Source organism: Tupaia chinensis, unplaced genomic scaffold (genome assembly GCF_000334495.1).
Source record: "Tupaia chinensis unplaced genomic scaffold, TupChi_1.0 Scaffold000270_2, whole genome shotgun sequence".
Taxonomy (NCBI): domain Eukaryota; kingdom Metazoa; phylum Chordata; class Mammalia; order Scandentia; family Tupaiidae; genus Tupaia; species Tupaia belangeri.
The window spans coordinates 1,005,441-1,025,069 of record NW_006159751.1 but is presented as its reverse complement, the minus strand read 5'-3'; the positions used below and the strand labels follow the sequence as shown (position 1 = coordinate 1,025,069).

At 44.2% G+C, this 19,629-nt stretch overlaps 1 protein-coding gene across 1 annotated transcript in view; it reads left to right on the top strand.

The window, feature by feature from the left end:
• Positions 1-15,953: 15,953 nt before the first annotated feature.
• The window catches only part of DENND2D (DENN domain containing 2D), a 19,619-nt gene continuing 15,943 nt past the window's right edge, over positions 15,954-19,629 (top strand). Inside the window, 1 exon segment of the mRNA XM_006149582.3 lies at positions 15,954-16,037. Within this exon segment, the coding sequence (XP_006149644.1) occupies positions 15,980-16,037 (58 nt within the window). The 5' untranslated portion in view covers positions 15,954-15,979.

The window sequence follows — 19,629 nt, the reverse complement described above, 5'->3', positions numbered from 1 at the left end:
ATTTGAAGGAGGGATACGAAGACAGCATTGTTGAGACAGGGAGGTAGTGTCGTTATATTTTGATCAACTCGATTGGGGAGAAATGTTCACATATTAAAATGATCATCTTGTAAGCTAAATAATGTGATTGAATGTATTAAAAAATGTAAATAAAAATAAATAAATAAATAAATAAAGTACTGGTTATTGCCAGGATTTTGACTGGTATGCCATATCTGATATGACCAGAAAGCTAAGGAACTATAAGGTATATCTCAAGAAAGCCAACAGAAGCTCTTGGAAAGATTGCCTGGAACCATAAACAGTTTTGCCTGGCAGGAAAGTAAAAAATGTCACTTCCTGACAGGCCCAAAAAACTCTCAAGTACAGGTACTTAAAGGTATAGGCAGATGGTGAATTCCTGACTTGGCTCAGTAGCCTTGAGAGGGTTTTTAAAGATTCTAAGATGAAGTTCCTTATAAAAGGCTACAGCAAAGCCAACTAAATCAGTGAGTATTCTTACGGGGCTTTGTGCAAATAACAGACCAAATTGAGACCAAACTCATTTCTTTTTTTTTTTTTTTTTTTTTTTTTTTTGCAAATAAGTTAGTTTGTGCTCTCTTTAGTAAAAGGGGGAATGGAGAGAGGAAGAAATCTTTCGGAAGAAAATTACAGTACACTCGTTACTAGATTTTAGCTTTGTTCATATCTGCCTTTAGAGTTTTTAGTATCTACTTACTATTTGAATAGAATTCTAATCTTTTTCCTGGCTTTAAGTCTTAAGAAAATTTTTCTCAACATTTTTTTTTTTTAGAGGTTTTTGCTATAGGGCACGTGTGCTCACCAGACAGACAGAGAGAGACAGAGAGACATAAAGTGAGAAATCACCCCCCAGGGGGGATGGCCACACCGCAATCCCTTCTCCTCCATTCTCCTCTTGGGATCTTGGGCACGTACGCACATGAGCATAGTGTGAGTTTTAAGCCACTGGGTCCGGGACGTGAACCGCAGTTGACTACATGGGAGTCCAGTGACATAGGCATTACGTTAGCTGCTGGTCCCTTAACATTTTTAAATTTTGATTTATTAATGCTAAAGTGGCTTTCCTTGGAATTAAAAAATACAAAGTGACATATGTGATTGAATGTATAAAAGAAATTGAAATTAAAAATATAAAAAACAAATAAATAAATTAAAAAAACCTTCTTAATGACCACAGTAAGCTATATAGCCTCAAGTAGGAGCTATTTTATAGTATGTTCATTCTTTTTATTTGGAGAAGTTTTTCTATAGGGCGCGTGCGCTCGTCAGAAAAACAGAGAGAGACAGAGAGACAGAAAGCGAGAAATCCCCCCCCGGAGGGACAGCCACGCCACAATCCCTTCTCCTCCATTCTTCTCTCGGGATCTTGGGCACGCATGCACATGCACCGGCATGAGTTTAAGCCACCAGGTCTGGGACTCGAACAGCGGTCGACTACATGGCAGTTCAGTGACATAGCCATTAAGCTAACTGCTGGTAGTATGTCCATTCTACTCACTGAGTTTTATGCCTAAAGTCAGATATGTGCTCATAAATAAGTTTACATCAACTGTACTTACTATTGAAAGTATTTAGTTTAATTAAGATCTTTTGTGAATCAATAATATGTGAAAAAAGATAATGATAAATAAAATTAGATGAATAATTCTTTTTTTGTTTTCAAAGGCTTCGGCTTCTAATCTGAGAAACATAGTACCATTGAAGAGTGTTTATGAGATAACTGATACCACCTGACTTACTTTTTTATTTTTCTTTTAAGGTTTTTGCCATAGGGTACATGTGTTTGCCAAACAGACAGAGAGAGACAGTGAGAGGGAAAGTGGGAAACCACCTTCCCCCCACGGGGATGGTCATGTCACAATCTCTTGTCCTCCACTCTCTTCCTGGAATTTTGGGCACACACTCACATGCCAGGCGTGAGTTTCATACTGCTGGATGCAGGACTTGAACTGCAGTCGGCTACTGGGAGTCCATACCTTGACCACTATCCCATTTACTGGGCCCTCATCTGACTTACCTTTTTTAATTTTATTATTATTATTATATTATTATTATTATTTTACCATAGGGCACATGTGCTCACCAGAGAGAAACAGAGACAGTGAGAGGGAAAGTGAGAAATCACTCTATACTGGGCTTGACCACATTGTACCTTCTGCTCCATCCTCCTCCTGGAATTTTGGGTACATGTGCACATGCTCCTGGCTTGATTTTTGAGCTGCCAGGTCCAGTACTCAAACTGTAGTTGGCCATTTGAGAGTCGAGTGTTGTAATCACTATGCCACCTGTTGGCCCCCCCCAATTTACATTTTAATGGAACCATTCTGGCTGCTGTGTTGAGAACAAACTGAAGGGGGAAAGCAGCCCAATTAAAAAAATAATGCAATATTATGAGTGAGAGGTGAGGGTGGCTTAGACTAAAGCAAGCCAGCTTGAGGCTTAGCAGGACTACAGCCATTTTGAAATTAGTAAAGGCCTTTGATGAAAATAATCTATGTGTTTAGTCAGGGAGAGGTCTGACTGATGAATGGTCAGATGAAAACCAGGAATGGGAATTTGAAGAAAAACAGGAGTCAGAATAATTGCTCAAAGGAAAGCGACTGACTTAGATTACAGTGAAAAATGATTGGCACATGCTTTTATCATATAAATCTTGACCATGTACTGAACTTTTCGAGACAGTTTGGTGGTGATTGATGACAATCTCCCTGCAACATAATTGTAGAAATAAACACCCCTCTTGTCCATCCTCTGCCTCTCATTTCATTGGCCACAAATAGAAGCAGATAGATTCAGTTTGCTGCTAACAAGACCAGGTGAATGGCAACAGGATAGTGAGAAATAGTTGAAATCTGGGATGCATGTTGATGGTAGAGTGGACAGAATTTGTTCATGTGCTGGATTTGGAAACAAGAGGAATGCTGAAGAGTAACTATTGAGCCTTTAATTATTTCTTGAGGGGAAGAATATGTATCAGTTAGGACTACATTTAGGTAAAGAACACAGAAAACCCAACTACACTGACAAAAAAAATGAGGGGGGCTTACCTGTTTTATATAACTTATTAGACCAAGGCTGGTCAGCTATTTAAGGTTGCCATCAGCATCCCAGGATCTTGCTAATTTCTGCTAAACTGTTCTCCAACAAATTGTTTCCTTGTCTTTTTTCTTGTGTTTCATATCCTAAGATTGCTGCTGTACTTTCAGGCATAATGTCAATTTTCTAGGAGGGAAGAGATGGCAGAGGGACAAAGGGAGGTCATGGCAGTTGAGTTTGCCTCTTTTTTCACCCAGAAAGCAAATGCTTTACTGAAGCCTCATCCAGCAAACTTCTTTTTATGTCTCATTGGATCAGCGGCTTTAAGAGAATGAAAGTACTAATTCTTAGATGAATTACAATTTATTTCTTAAAGCCATAGTTCAGGGTCTCTCCTCCTTAAGGTCAAGGGTTTCTATTGGTTCCCAGCAAACAGGCCTTCTATTAGTAGAGAAGGGACATGTAGAGAGAAGAGTGTGAGGTTGGCAATAAGCAGTGTCTACCATTGATTGTTTTTTGCAATTTTATTACAACCCCTACCCCCATGCTTGGGAAATGTGTATAATAAATGTATTTTGATATAATTTTGACACAACAGCACCATGATTACAAAGACTTTATTCATAAGCTGGTTGAAAAATATAGGAGGACAAAGAAAGGAGGTGGGAATCACTCCGCGTTATTAAAAAATTGGCCTAGGACAGTCCAAGGCATGGTGGTTTGCCTGGTTGGAGTCCACATGGCTGACTATGCCTTGGAATCCTGGATCTGGCAGCTTGAGAAACACACTGAACACATGTGTGTGTGCCCCAAATCCCAAAAGTAGGAAGAAATGGAAAAGAAGGGATTGTGGCATCACCATTCTCCATGGCAGAAGGCAGTGCTTTCTCACCTCTTCAATCCCCCATCTTTCTCCAGAGAGCAACAAGCCCTCTAACAAAATTACAAAAACAAATAAATAAATAAAAAGCCTGTGAGGAGAACATTGCACTGTTAGATTCCAAGATATGGTCTTGAGAGCAACAAATGAAACAAAGAAAACCAAATTGTTCTGCAGAATAAAGTAAGCAGGATTTTAAGTTTGGCTGGTGGTGCAAGAGGAGGGATCTTGGAAACCGGGAAGGAAAGGGGAAAAATTAAAGTGGATGGGAAAGAAAGTTATGTAACCCTCACAGCCAGTGGGCATCATACCCTCTCCCCATTTTACAGGGAAGGAGTTAGGCAACTTTCAAATGGAAGAGTCAGTATTCATACACAAGAATTCCTGAGTCAATGCCTGGCGCTCTTGATGCCTGCAGCATTATCTGGTCAGTGTGGAGTTCAGATCTGACCCAAGGGGCCGTTGGCTGGTCACTCACAAATCCTCCAATCTCTCCATCTCTGTCTATGGAAGGACTTTGAGGTGAGGGCCCACCTCAGTTGTGAACTGTTCTCTCAGGTGCTCTGGCAGGAAGTCTCACATTGACCTTGGGGAACAGGCAGTTTCCTCTGGTTAGAGCTGTGGGCGACTGTTCCACCTCTTTCCCCAGAACAAGCTGATAAACAACCCTAGCCCCACCTCCCGCCCTAGCCGCCTGCAACCAGGCCTCTGTTGCTAGGCCAACCAGACTTTCAATTTCCTGATGAGAAGTGCACAGGTATCTGGGCCCTATAGAATAAGTACAATTTGCATTTGGTTTCCGTTATATGCTCTGAGACACAGAGAGAAAAAGAGCAAAACAAATCAGTGTTTAAGTGCATAGCCCCATTCACCCTGGGAACTTGATGCTCAAGGTTTCTCACATTATCTACAGCTTGATTGATGCTCAGACCTCAGATCCCTTACTACTACATTCTGCTTCCTCTCAGTTGCAAGAATGTTTCTGAACACCGCAATATATACCATTGGCAACTATGGCATTAATTAGCTCACATTCTCCAATTACTGAAAGAATTTTATATCTAAAATCTTCCTTGGTCTTTGCAAGAACCCTGTTTATGTTGTATGTTGGGCCAGGATGGTATTCCTTAGAACTGAGTTCAAGTTTGTGTGGGCTGATCCCCAGCACCCAGAAGCATGACACTCAGGAAATGACAGCTGCATGTAGCCTTCTGAGACTATGAGGGAAAGGTGAACGGAAGTGAAGAAATGATGAAGTAGGCTGTGGCTCTTTTTGGCTCTTAAGAAAGTCCAATATGGGCATCGTCTGAGGCTGGGACTACCCTTTATTCCCTAGTTGGTATACAATTCTGAGACTGCAAGGTCCCTGAGGGCACTGAGCTTCAGTGGCTCCATTCAACAGAACTCAGTCTGGGGGCAGGTATTAACCTGGAATATATAGTTAGATAGACATGTGGGCTCCTCTACATGCGCACATTATGGGTGTCCGCCTTTTTACAGAAGACATGATATATAACAAGGAATTCTATTCTTTGCAGGAGCCAAAAGGGAAGGAAAAGAGGATAGTTCTGAGACCCAGGTGGGTGACATGGTTGTGAGGCTGTCAATCCTGACCCCAGCCTCTCTACTCAATCATCTGTCTCTCTCTTCCCTAGAAGCTTCTGCCCACTTTGACCTTCCGTCTTTATTCTGTGGTTCTTTCAAAGTCTTTCACAATTTCCTTGACTTTCCCTAAGTGCCATAAGCAGACAGCACTTCCGTCTAACACAGTTATTCAGCACAACCCCTTCCTGAGCTGGGCAGGGGTGAGGGGAGAAGAAGAGATTTGTGGGCACATGGGTGTCATACCTTTTTGGACTTTGTTATTAGGATGAACTTGGAAAGAAGGGGGTCAGGAGTAATAATCAGCAAATTGGTGAGCATTTACTAATTTCTGTGTTCTAGGACTATGCTAAGGGCTCGTTGCTTTCAGTTGTCTGCTTCTGCTCATTAACTGAAAAGGGGAGAAATCGAAAACAGTTATTCATCAGATCTCTTTCTTGGATTTGGACAGAGACATCTGGATTCCAGTTCTGACAGCCACTAACTGGCTGTATGATGATAAAGTTTCATACCCAAGCCAGGGAGGCCAGAAATGGTCAGGCTCTAAGTTTTCTCAAGGTAGTTATTTTCCTATTACTGAAACCATGCCCAGCAAAGTTCCCAGTACTTGGCAGGAACAGCCTGAGACATGTGAGGGCCTCTGATACTCTCTAACTTGACATTCTACAATGCTAGATTCTTTCTGCTGATAAATAGCCAGAATATGGTGGTTAATGAGATACATCAGGCATGTTCTCAGAGTGAATCAGAGAAACAAACAGGGTGTGGAACCAAAACAGAGAATACAGGGATTTCTTGGGGCTAACAGGTGGCATAGTAGTTAAGGTGCTTGACTCCCACATGGTAGGCCCCAGTTCAAGTCCCAGACCTGGAGGCTTGAAACTCACACGAGGCGTGTGTGTGTGTGTGTGTGTGTGTGTGTGTGTGTATGCCCAAAATCCCAAGAGGAGAATGGAGAAGGGATTGCGGCATCACCATCCCCCTTGGGAGATGATTTCTCTCTTTCTGTCTTTCTGGTAAACACACATACCCTATAGCAAAAGTCTCTGAAAAAAAGGGGATTTCATTGTAATTTAAGTAAGAAGAAAAGAATTTCAATTCAAATTAATCAATTTAAATGTATGCAGAAGACATCTTGGTAAAAATGTTGTAAAAACTGTTCATAAAACCAAAAAGGTGATGAAGAATGCACTACATTGCCAGAAAAGGTCCAGGATTAAAAAGTCTTATTACTTTCTAATAGGACTCCGTTCATTAACTTATGGCTTATCTGAAATGATCTTGGGTAAGTGTTTTGTTTGTTTGTTTAAGAGAGAGATTTTTGCTATAGGGGGCATGTGCTTGCAGAACAGAGAGAGAGAAAGAAAGCAAGAAATCACCCCTTAAGGAGGATGGCCACACCACAATCCTTTTTCCATTTTCCTCTTGAGATTTTGGGCATGCACTGGTGGCCTGCTTGAGCTTTAAGTCACTGGGTCGAGGACTCGAACTGCGGTTGACTACATGGGAGTCCAGCGACGTAATCATTACACAATCTGCTGGTCCCTTGGGCAAGTTTATTAACATGTCTGAGCCTGTTTCTGCACCTCTTAAACTGGAAGAGTAATATCTAGCTCAAAGGATTATTGGTAGTGAGTACTGATTTGAAATAATACTTTTAAAGTAGCATAAAGCTAGAACACATAAATTGTTCAAGCAAGGAAAGCCATCTCTTCCTCAAGTGGATGATTAAGAGGACCCACTGGGAAACCCCTAAGTGCAATCAAGATGTTAGAACTATAGTTAAGTTCAGCAAATATGTTTTGGCCAACTGCTAATGTTATAATCACAGTGCTGGGGATTCACTCATTCATTACTTTGTTCAATAAGGATTAATTAGGCAAATGTGTTTTGAGTAAATTGGTAATTATCATTATTACTTTTTAGAGAGATTTTTGCTATCAGGTGTGTGTGCTTGCTCACCAGAGGGACAGAGAGACAGAAAGTGAGAAATCACCCCTCAGTGGGGATCACCATGTCACAATCCCTTCTCCATTCTCCTCTTGGGATTTTGGGCACGCATGCATACGTGCCCAGCATGAGTTTCAAACCACTAGGCCCAAGACATGAACTGTGGTCACCTACTTGGGAGTCCAGAGAGATAACCAGTATGCCTTCTGCTGGTCCCAGTAAATTGGTTATTATTATTATTATTGTTATTATTATTATTATTATTTTTGGAGAGATTTTTGCTATAGGGCACGTGCGCTCACCAGAAAGACACAGAGAGATAGAGAGACAGAAAGTGAGAAATCACCACCAGGGTTGATGGCCACGCCGCAATCCCTTCTCCTCCATTCTCTTCTCAGGATCTTGGGCATGCATACACACACGCCTGGTGTGAGTTTAAGCCATTGGGTCCGGGACTCGAACTGCGGTTGACTACATGGGAGTCCAGCGATATAGCCATTACGCCAACTGCTGGTCCCCTAAATTGGTTATTATCGTTCAAAACTCTGAATAAGGCGGAAAAAACACTTTGATTTCTAACTCTTTATTCTTTTCCTTATGCACATATTGTGCATTCAGAATGGTTTTCAGATGGTAAGAAGATATTGCTAAGTGGAAAAAGCCAATCAGAAAAGGCTACATGCTGTGCAATTTAATTTATGTGACATTCTGGAAACTGCAAAGCTGGAGACAGTGAAAAGATTAGTGGTTGGGGTGGGGCAGGGAAAAAAGGGATGGATAGAAGGAGAACAGACGCTTTTTAGGGCAGTGAAACTGCACCATATGATTCTGTAATGGCGGATACATGTCATCAAACATTTGTCAAAACCCACAGAATGTGGGAGACAAAGAGTGAACCCTAATGCAAACTATAAACTTTAGTTAATAATAGTGTATCAATGTTGACTCATCAATTGTAACAAACATACCACACTAAGGCAAGATGTTAATAATAGGACGAACTATGTGTGAAGGCAGAGGTGAGGGGATACATGGGAACTCTTTGTTCTTTCTGTCCAACTTTTCTGTAAACCTAAAGTTGCTCTAAAAATTAGTCTTTCAATTTAAAAAATAAAGTAGAATTTTTACAATTCATTTGTATTGGGGCTGGCAGGTGGCATGGTGGTTAAGGGCGTTGGACTCCCATATGGCCAGCCATGGTTTGAGTCCCGGATCTGGTGACTTGCTTTCTCACTTTCCCTCTCTCTCTCTCACTCTGTCCCTCTCAAATTAAAAGAAGAAAGGAAGAAAGAAGGAGGAGAGAAAAAGAGAGAGAAAGAAAGTTAAAATAATTCTTAAAAAAAATTAAATTTAATTAAAAAAAAAGTCATTTGTATCTCTCAGTCTTCCCTTCTGGAGATTAGCTTTGACTTCTCAGTCCAGGATAAATGCTTCTCCTGCATGATCCTGGACTGATCTGTGCTTATCTTAATCTCAATATCTCTGTATGATATCTTTCCCACAACAATACAAACTCCATGAGAGCAGGGATATGCCTTATTCATCTTTGAGGGATCATGTCAGTGTTCTGTTTAGACTTCCCAATGGCTTCCCATTCCAAGTGCTTTGCATGTATTTGTTCTTTATTATTATTCCCATCAAATAGGAGAAAATCAAATTACAGGGAAATTTAAAAACTTGTCTATGGAGCCAGCAGGTGGCACGGTGGTTAAGGTGCTGGACTCCACATGGCCAACCATAGTTTGAGTCTTGAACCTGGTAGCTTGAAAATCATGCCAGGCGCATGTTTATGTGTGCCCATAATCCCAAGAGGAGAATGGAGGACAAAGGATTGTGGCATGGCCATATTTCCTGGAGGGTGATTTCTCACTTTTCCTTCTCACTGTTTTTCTCTCTCTCCAGCAAGCACATACACCCTATGGCAAAAATCAATAATAATAATAATAATAATAATAATAATAATAATAAAAGAAAGATAAAGAAATAAAAGGAACTTGTCAAAAATAACAGATCTGGGATACCAACCCAAGTAGTCTGGCTCTACAGTTTGTAGGAAAAGTACTAGGAAAAACAAAACAAAACAAAACAAAACAAAAAAAAACCTGTTTTAAACTGTGAGTTACAACACATTTTGTGGGGAGTAAAATCATTTTAGAGTATCTCAAACAAGCATTTTTTTAAAGCAATAACAGAATGAAAAACAAGAAAATGGAAACATCTACTTATGCATAATAGGAGTGATATCACTTTGTGAAACTTTCATTTGTATGTGTGTGTATTCGTGGTGAAATGCCATATACAATATATTTAAGAAATTCACTGCCTTACACCATAGGGAGAGTTTTTGCTCCAGGTAGCTAGAAGGTATAGATTTGAGGTAATCCTGGGCCTGCCAACCATCCCTGGCTCCTGCCCCATTTTCCCTGAGACCATGTTGTCCCTGCTCTGGTGGGTGTGCTGGCTCTATTTCAGCCATTCCGATCCTCATATCCAAACTCAATTGTATCCGGAGGTAGAGAAATACCCTCCCTTCTTGAGAAACCTATCCTGAAATTTTCCAGAAGATCTCCCTTTACTTCCCTTTACTAGGATAGACCTCCCCTTACCTCTCATGGCTGGAGCTGAATCATGTGATCACCACAGATTGAATTTGGGAAATGAGACAAGGGCTACTATGATCAGCCTCTACCCACCTGATACTCCTTTGAGGAAAGACTGCCAACAGGGGTAAAAGGGAAAATGGGTGTTAGGCAGCCAAAGTGTTTCCTGAGAATAACTCAGAAGATCAAAAAAGTTTCAATTAATTTTCTGTATCCCTAGAGATAAAAGCTTCTGAAAGACTACCTATCTATTCATTCATCCATTCATTCACTCAGTAAATATGTATCAGTTGTCTAATGTGTGCTGGTATTGTGCTGGGTAACGGGGACTTAGACGTGAGCAAGAGACATGATCCACGTCTCCCACAGATGAGTCTAGAAAGGGAGAGTAATTGAGCAAATAATCTCAGAAATAGATATATAAGTATTTATAAATGCTGTTAAGGAGACAAAGGAAATGGTGTTACTGAGGCCATAGCAAGAGGACTTTATTTAAATGGGAAAGGACACCTTCTTAGAACAGGGCACTTGGGACCCGCAGTTGGCATAATGGCTATGTCGCTGGACTCCCATGTAGTTACACAGTTCGAGTCCCAGAACTGGTGGCTTAAACTCATGCCAGGTGTGTGTGCGTGCATGCCCAAGATCCCGAGGAGAATAGAGGAGAAGGGATTGCAGCATGGCCATCCCTCCTGGGGGGTGATTTCTCACTTTCTGTCTCTCTGCCTCTCTCTGACTTGCTGGTGAGCACACGTGCCCTATAACAAAAACCTCTCCAAAAACAAGACAACAAAAGAACAGGTCATTTAGGGAACCAGACAGTGGCACAGGGATAGCACAGTGCTCTGTGATGCTGGACCCACATAAGAAGATTCTGGGTTTGTATCCCAAAGCCTCCCTGTACATACCATGGTCTAGGCTGGCTGAGGCTAGGGGTGGACAGCGGTGCAAAGACCCTGTTGGAGGTGCCTTACTTGAAAATGTAATTTAAGTCAGATATAAAGAATGAAAAGAAGTTAATAGAAAAAAGAACATTCGAAGCACAGGGACCAGCGTATGCAAAATGTTGGTCTTGACCCTTAGGAAGAACAGAAAGGGCTATATAAAAAGAGACAAAGTGGCATAAGATGAAACCAGAGAATAAACAAAGACGGTTCAATCACACTTTTCATTTGAGGAAACAAATTTCTGGTCATCAAAAGAAGAGCAGAGACTCTTGTCTAGGAGAGAGGGCTTTGAGAATTTTGACTTCATAAGTTCTTTGTGGTAATGTATTAGGTTGTCAGAAATATGACACATTTTTGCATGGAAAAACATAGAAAAATACATCATGACTTTTCCAACAACCCAATAAAAGATCATCTTTGCTTTTTTTTTTGATGAATTTTTGTTTGTTTGTTTGTTTGTTTGTTTTTACTCTAGGGCACGTGTGCTCGCCAGAAAGACAAAGAGAGACAGAGAGACGGAAAGCGAGAAATCACCCCCCAGGGGAGATGGCCATGCGGCAATCCCTTTTCCTTCATTCTCCTCTTGGGATCTTGAGCACACACGCACATGTGCCTGGCGTGAGTTTAAGCCACCGGGTCCAGGACTCGAACTGCAGTTGGCTACATGGGAGTTCAGCGACATCGTCATTATGCTAACTGCTGGTCCCCATCTTTGCTTTCAATATTCAGATGCTTTTTTCTAACTCTGGATAATAACATTGTTTGTCCCTGGCAGATATGTAGGTATTATTATTCAAATTGTTTCTCACAGGGGATGAGAAGTTAAAATTCAAAGTGTACATAACTTGAGCTTCTGTGGATCTGAAAAGGAAGAGGAATTGTCCAGGATTACTGATGGTGTGCTTGTGATTCTGTACTGCTGGGCCCATTCTTGGTAGTGGGGAGGGGGGTTGCCTTTGTTGTTGTGGTGATATCTTGTGGCAAAGGATGAGGTAAGGTCTTACATATGAGGCAGGGTCCTCCCAGAGCATAACATTCATTGCTGTTGTCAGTCACTCTAGACTGTGTGAATACTGAGGCAGGACTGGAATCAGGGCCATTTCCATGTGCCATTTCCACACAAGTCAGCTGGCCCCTGCCAAACACAGGCAGATAAGTCCCCAGGAGAGACCCCAAGAGCAGTGATGCTCTGTCTTTAAATTTTTCCTTTGTAACATACTTCCCTTATCACAAATCAATGTCTCAACAAACTTTCCTCCCAGTCTCAACTATCGCTGCATGGAACTGCAGATAGTGTTTATGTCCAAGTGAGGTAAAATGGCACAGTGAGCTGCTTTCTGTTTTGAGCCAGTGGGTATAACTGTGGAAGGAAGCAGTAATAGTAGGAATCCTTATGGTGGATTCTGATCACAAGTGAGCACCAGAACTGGGCCATGGAGTATGCAACCATTCTTGGGGCTTCTCAGAAATACCTGGAGATAGAGCCTGATAAGAGAGAGTGTTTTTGCAATGAGAAGAGATGAAGCTGAGACTACAGTGATTTGAGAATTAAAGGGCTATGTGATGTTTGGGATTTGAATTACACATACATTCTTTGGAATCCTTATGACTAACTTCCAAGGTGATTTTAGTATCTCAGGAGAGTGCGGCTCAGGGAAATGCCTAATCCAAAAGCAAGTGCGAGACGGAGTGGGGCCAACGGGATTCTCAGATGCCCAAGCTCATTCCGTAGGTTATGCTGTCCCCCTGAATAAAATTGATTTGCGTTTTTATTTTCAAAACCACTAGGAAAAAAAAAAAAGGCTGGGGTCACTTTCTTCCATAGCCAGCCTCAGAGGGGGAGAAAGACAAGAAGAAAAATAAATTTTCCTCTCAGTAGAAACAGAGGCCTCTTGTATCCTTTAACTTCTCACTTCCTTATTTACAAATGTTATCCACATCTACATTTCTTCTCTTCTTTTTTTTTCCCTTCAGATAAAGTTCCCTCTTCACATTCAAGGCCAAACTTCTCTGTAAGCCGCTGCTTGCTCCCTCCTCCCTTTCCTTTCAGACCTTGTTCCACCTGCTGGCTCTCTTTCCTCTGCTTGTTCCAAGCCTCTCCCCTTCTGGTTCTTGTCTCTGTGTCCATTAACATGCTCTGACCGGGCCCATCTTAACTCACCACTGGAAACTCAAATCTCTCTCTAACTGGACCAATGAACGTTTTTCCTGTTGTTACTCATACTTCTGAAAAATATGGATTATACTTCACTTATTCATATGCCGGCACCTTCTCATTTCATTCTCAAGTAGCTTCCACTTCCATTTCACTACCTTCATTAATGTTACCCTAATGTCCTAAAGAATAAAAAACATTTTAAAATCTTAAATGTTTACAGACGAGTGTTTACATGTGTAGTGAAAAGAATGATTATATAGTGAATATACTTGCGTATTTACCAGCAGATTAAGAAATAGGACATTACCAGCCCCACAGAGGCCCTATAATATGCTCTTAATCATTAGTTTCTCCTTTTTCCCTAAAGGTAACTATCCTGATTTCTCATACCAGAGACTAATTGTGCCTATTTTAAACTTTATTGAAATGGAACCTTACCTTACGTACTCCGTTGCGTCTGTTCCTTCGATGAACATTATGTTTGTTTAATGTAGTCATGCTACTGCATGCAGCCGTCATTTATTCACTTATATCACTGTTTAGCACCCCATTGTGTAAATGTGCTGCAATTCATCCCACTTACTAGTTTTTAAAATAATTATTTTATTTAATTAATTATTTATTATTATTATTTAAATGTGACCAGAGAGAGCTAGCGACAGAAAAGGAAAGAGAAAGCCAGCTGGCAGTTTCCGGGACTTGAACTGTTGTCGGACATGTGGGAGTCCAGTGCCTTAACCACCATGTCACCTGTTGGCCTCCATCCCATTTACTATTAATGAACATTTGAGGCTATTTCTAGTTCAATGCTATTGCAAATAAGGTCTCCATGAACAGTGTTGTATTTGTCTTTTGGTGCGCATATGCACACTCTTCTTTATTTGTGCTTTTGTTTGTTTTTTAAAGGTTTTTGCTTTCTCTCTATACTTACTAGAGAGAAAGATAGTGATAAAGAAAGTGAGAAATTACCCCCCTCCCCCAGGAGGGATGGCCATGCCACGATACCTTCTCCTCTATTATCCTGGGATTTTGAGCATGCCTGCACATGTGCCCAGTTTGATTTTCAAGCTTCTGGGTGTGGGACTCAAACTGTGTTTGGTCATGTGAGAGTCCAGCATCATAACCATTATGCCATCTGCCATCCCCTCTTTTTTTGTTTTTAGAGGAAGAAAATAGGGGGCAGCAGGTTGCATAATGGTTAAGGCACAGGACTCCCATGTGGTTGACCATGGTTCAAGTCATTGGTTCAGTGGCTTGAAAATCACTCCGTGTGTGTGTGTGTGTGTGTGTGTGCATGCGCGTATCTGCATGCTAGAAACCCCAGGAGGAGAAGGGATTGCAGCATGGCCATCCCCCAACGGGGGTGATTTCTCACTTTCTGTCTCTCTTCCTCTATCTCTCCAGTGAGTACATGTGCCCTAATAGCAAAAATAACTTAATAAGTAGATAAATAATAAAAATAAAGTAAGAAAATAATCTGGTTGGGCACATCTTAAAATAGCTTAGGAAAATTAAGGTACATAACAGCCAGTTGAAAGAATTTATCATGAGTAGCTACTTGTTCTTGCAGAGAGACTCCCAAGACACAGGCTCAGGCAAAAGGCGGCACTTGGGGAAGAGATGTGTCCTTGTGGTGGAAATACACAGAGAATAGAGAACAGAAACAGACTGTGTAATTAAGCACAAAATTGCAGATGTCCAGTGTAAAATAAACTTTCAGAACCTCTGAACTAAGACTAGACAGTTTAATACTAGGGCTTGATTTCCAACCTGAGGCAATGCAAGAGGAGAGGCAAAAGGGCAGTAGGTCTAGGAGTCATTTCCACAGACCCCACACTAAATGCTTTCAGAGTGTCTGACAGCACTCCACTGCCTTCCACTCCTGAAACTGGGCTAACATCCTTGAAGGGTAGTGAAACTTCAGATGGACTCTGCTCTTCCCATCCCTACAAATACATGTCCTGGGAGGTGGGGAGTATCGGCAAATCTCCCAGGAGCAAGCAGCACTTATCACGTGGAAAATGTCGTGGTTGATAACTGAAATTTGATGTTCAGGCATACCTGGAAGTCAATGGCAGTGAGAAGAGGGAGCAGGAGCCGGAAGGTTGCATTGGATTTGGGATAAGAGGAACATAAAGTGAGAGTTGCTTACATGTGCGTGAGTAGCTTACCAAACGCTTTCCACTCTCTCACTTTCCCATTTCGGTGGAGTAGCAAGGCAGGAATTACCCCCATTTTTCAGATCTGCCCAAGAACAATGTTAGACACGGTCAGGCTCCTAATCCACATCTCCAGTACCCCGACGGGAGCGAAGGGTGAGAGGACGACAACGGCGAGGGCACTGGAAATGACCAGAGACTAAGCAGTTGCATGCAGAGAGGTGGAAGGGATGGTAGGGAGGATTCTGAAATCGATTCCCTTCCGCAGGCACCTGGAAGGTTTACCTCCCAGCCCTTGTTCTGGAGATGGGGGAGACTTCAGCCACTATCTCTCATGTTCGGAGGCTGGGGGGGGGGTCAGAAAATCCGGCTTCTTGGGGTGCCCCGCGGGGAGGTGGGAGCGAGGCGGCACCGCCCCCTTCCGGAAAGTCGAGCGCCTTCTGCCACCCCACGACGCCCTGCCAGGGACCCAGGAAAGAGCGGGCCCGCCCAGGTGCGCCAGGGGTTGGGCCCGAGCCCGGAAGGTGCGCCGCCCCGCCCCGGGCCGGTCCCCTCTGCCTCCCCCCGCGTGAAAGTGAAAGTGTCGGGGCCGGACCGGGGACGGGGCGCCGGGCACTAGGGGGGCCATGGAGGGGCTCGGCCGCCGCCTTCGAGCCAGCCTGAGACTGAAGCGCGGCCATGGGGGTTAGTGCCAGCTGGGGCGCGGTGGGGCAGGGGTGCGCTGGGGCAGGGGCGCGGGGACAGCGTGAGCACTGCGCGGGCACGAGGGAGCTGGGATAGAGGCTAGCGGTGGAAATAGAGGCTAGCGGTGGAAGGCAGCAGAGGGCGGCGCGGGTAGTCGGGATCCGAGATCCGGGAGCAGTTGCAGCGGGATTCCGGAGGGCTGGGCGGGGGTCAGATGAGCTGGAAAGCGAGGGGCGGAGGCCAGTCTAAGGAAACCGTTGTGGGGCCCCGGGGCCACGTGTCCTTCCATCCAGGAAGCTTGTGGTGCAACCGCAGGGTGCCTGTAGCGCCCGGGTTGCTTCGCCCCCGGGAAGCACCGCCTTGGCCCCCTGTCTGCCTGTAGTGCGGCTCCACCTCCAGCCCGACTCCACTTTGGTCTTTGCCCAGCTTGTGGGAGCCAGCGCCCCTGCCCCACAGATAGCCACAGGTCACAAAAACTGGTCTCCTTCATGTTGTTACCACCCCAACCGGGGGCATCGGGGCCCTGCAAGGTGACCATGGGCAGCAGAGTAGAGCCTGCTCAGCAACTTCCTTAGAGAATGTGACCAGACAAATCATGCCTACCCTATCCCTCACCTGCCATTAGTGCAGTGGGAATAATTCCTCCCGTTTAAGACGGGGGATTAAACTAGAAGCCAATGTTAGTTTCTTGTCCTTTCTTCTTAGCTTGAGAGCTGGACTTTGGATGGGAGGTAGTTAGACACTCACTCATTCACTCAGCAATCAAGCCAGTCCTATGGATGAGTACCATACCCCTTAGACGCTTTGTCTATAGGTCCTGCCTCGAGAAGAAAAGACAGGATCGCAAAGAAAGCAGGGATCATTCCCAGATTGCCCACCCCTTCCAACGCTGGTCCAGTGAGCCCTGCTCCTCACTCCAAGGGAGTGAGGTCTTGCTTCCTTCTCTGACCTGCAGTGACTTGTGAGTGATCTGCTCTTTGGCCTGTTTCTTCCCCCATCCCTAAATCTAGTCTCCAGCATTTGGCCATTCAACCTGCACCCTGAGACAGAGACCTGGGCCTGTGCAGTGGCCAGGGCAGAATGCAGGGGAGAGGGCTGGTGTTCCCTCTGGAAAGCACCAACCTGGTACTTCCTGATTTTCCAGGACCCTGGGAAGTCAGGGAGAAGGGATGGAGTTTGCTTCTGGCACCCAGGGGAGGCATCCCATTGTTGCCATCTACTCATCTGCTTGGGGCTGGCAGATATGCCTGGAGGAGCCTCCTGGACCTTGAGGAGCTGTGAGATGAGCAGTCAGTGTTAACCTGTCTTGAGGCCTAGCACCTGTCTGGTCAGGAGAGTAGACCTTCACTTTCCATGCTATCCTCTACCTTCTTGGAAATTTTTCCTTCTTCTTTTGCCACCGGCCCCAAGGCAGCTGAATTTTAGGATGTGCATGGCAGGGTGTGTGCATGCACATGTGTATACATCACCCCAGTGATGGATGTTGTGGTAGTCCTGAGTCGGGAGTGGCTGAAGAGGAAGGGCCTGCTTCCCAGATCAAGGTTCCAGAAAGTCCCCTCACTTATATTCTAGGCAGTTTGGGGACTTCTGTCAGGTGACTGTGGGAGGGGCTTTCTGGTGGAGGAACAAGTGTAACCAGACTCCTGACTTCTCTAGAAAGGGTGGCTCCCTCCTCTGCTAAAACTCCAATAATAATTCCTTTCTAGGGCACTGGAGGTGAAATGAGATGCTTCCTATGAAACATGAGTTTGGTGAATGTTAGCGCTTTTCTCTTCTGTTGATCACTAACTGCTTTTGAGAAGTGGGAGAAAGCAATCAATTGCTAGATTTCTTGTACCTCAGCCCAAGTCTTGTTTCCTTTTTGTCAAGAATTTCTGAGTTAGCTGTTCTTTTGGCTCTCCTAATAAGAGCAGGAAGAAGCAGGCTGAACATGTGCTCCAAAGGATTTAAAGAGAAGCATGATTTCATTAGGTTCTGGGATGATTAGTGAGAAGATGCTGGTTCTTAAAGTCCTATGCAAGCAATGTACCAATAAGGTGAGACCATGGACACGGAGCAGAACTGTTAACTTTAAGTAGCCCCTAAATTACTCCATGCCTCAGTTTCCCCACCTGTATCAGGAAAGTGCCTCTTCCTCAGATTAAACGGCAACAGGTCTGTTTAGGTTGTGAGTAAACAGAGTGATGGCCCCAAGTGTTCCTGTTCACTCTTTTCACCTGTTGCAGCATTCTTAACGTCCTTGTGTGTTGTGTGTGGGGGCCCCCCTCAAGAGCCCTCCTAGCAGCAGGGCAGCTATCTCCCCTCTCTCGGCACCCACTACCTCCCAAATGGCTCTAACTCTTTGCAGGATGGGCAGATACTGGCACCAAAACCTTTTGCCTCCTTCCTCCTCTTTGAGACAGCTTCCTGGTGAAAGTCCTTTTTCACCCCATGCATTTACTCATTCAGGGGTTTCTGTGAGAACCCTACGTGATTAATTGCTGTTCTTTCTTTCTTCCTCAGTCTCCAGATAGCAGTGGGCTAGCAGCTTTGGTTGTAGTTTGGGCAGAACAGTTGACTTGACCCAACAGGGAGAAAGACTGAGCAGGAATACGGGTGGGTTGGAGCACACCGGATGCTCTCCACTGCTATCGAATGGTCCTCTGCTGCTGATGCAACCACTCTCCTACACTAGGCTGGGACAATCTCCTGAGTCAGTACTTCCTATTTGAGAAGAGGGACTCTACTGGAGTCCTGGAACAAATCCCAGTGAGAAAGTTCTCTGGCTTGGGCCAGGATATGTTGCGGGGCCATGTGAGTATTCTCAAAATATCAGGAATTCAGCTCAGAGGTGGACTTTGCTCTCTGCTTTTAACAACAGCCAGGACGCTTTAGTTTTCCGGGACTCCCTCTGTCACTACAGGAATCAATCCTTTTAGATAATTATTGACCCAAGTCTATTTATCTTAGTCAGGAGAGGGCAGAGGCATCCTGGCAGCAACAGGTGTCGGTAGGGGTCCTGCAGGCCTGTATGTTCTAGAACACAGCAGGTGGCTTTGCAGGGGTTCTCAGCAGCTGTTGACCTAGTTGAGAAGGGAGAGGTGAACAAGTATAGTTATGGGGCTATAAGACCCCTGTCCTGAGACCCAGGAGGCCCCAGTGCCCACAGTCTAATGCTACTGGGCATTCTTCACTGCCCTGAGGTTGTAACTAAACTCGCTGCACAACCTTACAGATGAGAATTCAAAGCCCTTAGTCCTGGAGCCGCTGGGCCTTGGAGATGTTTACTCATGACCTTTTCGCTCACCACACCCTGAGGCTCTTGGGAGGAGCTGAGATCTGAGCTGCAGTGCCAGGATGCTGCCTCTGTCAGTGCCGGCTTCTGCTGTCTTCCTGGGGCCCGTCACATCCTTCTTGCTCAACCACTGGGTGCACAGGATGGAAACTGCTCTCCCCTGTTTGGAAGACAGCACGTGGCTCAGCTTCACAGAGTTGCATCCACAGACTGAGGCAGCAGCCCCATTCTCAGGCTTTCTGTAGCAGATCCGTGTTGGGGAAAGGGAAGTCCTCCATGCCCCGAAGGCCTAGGAAGATGGAAGGACACGTGGTAGGC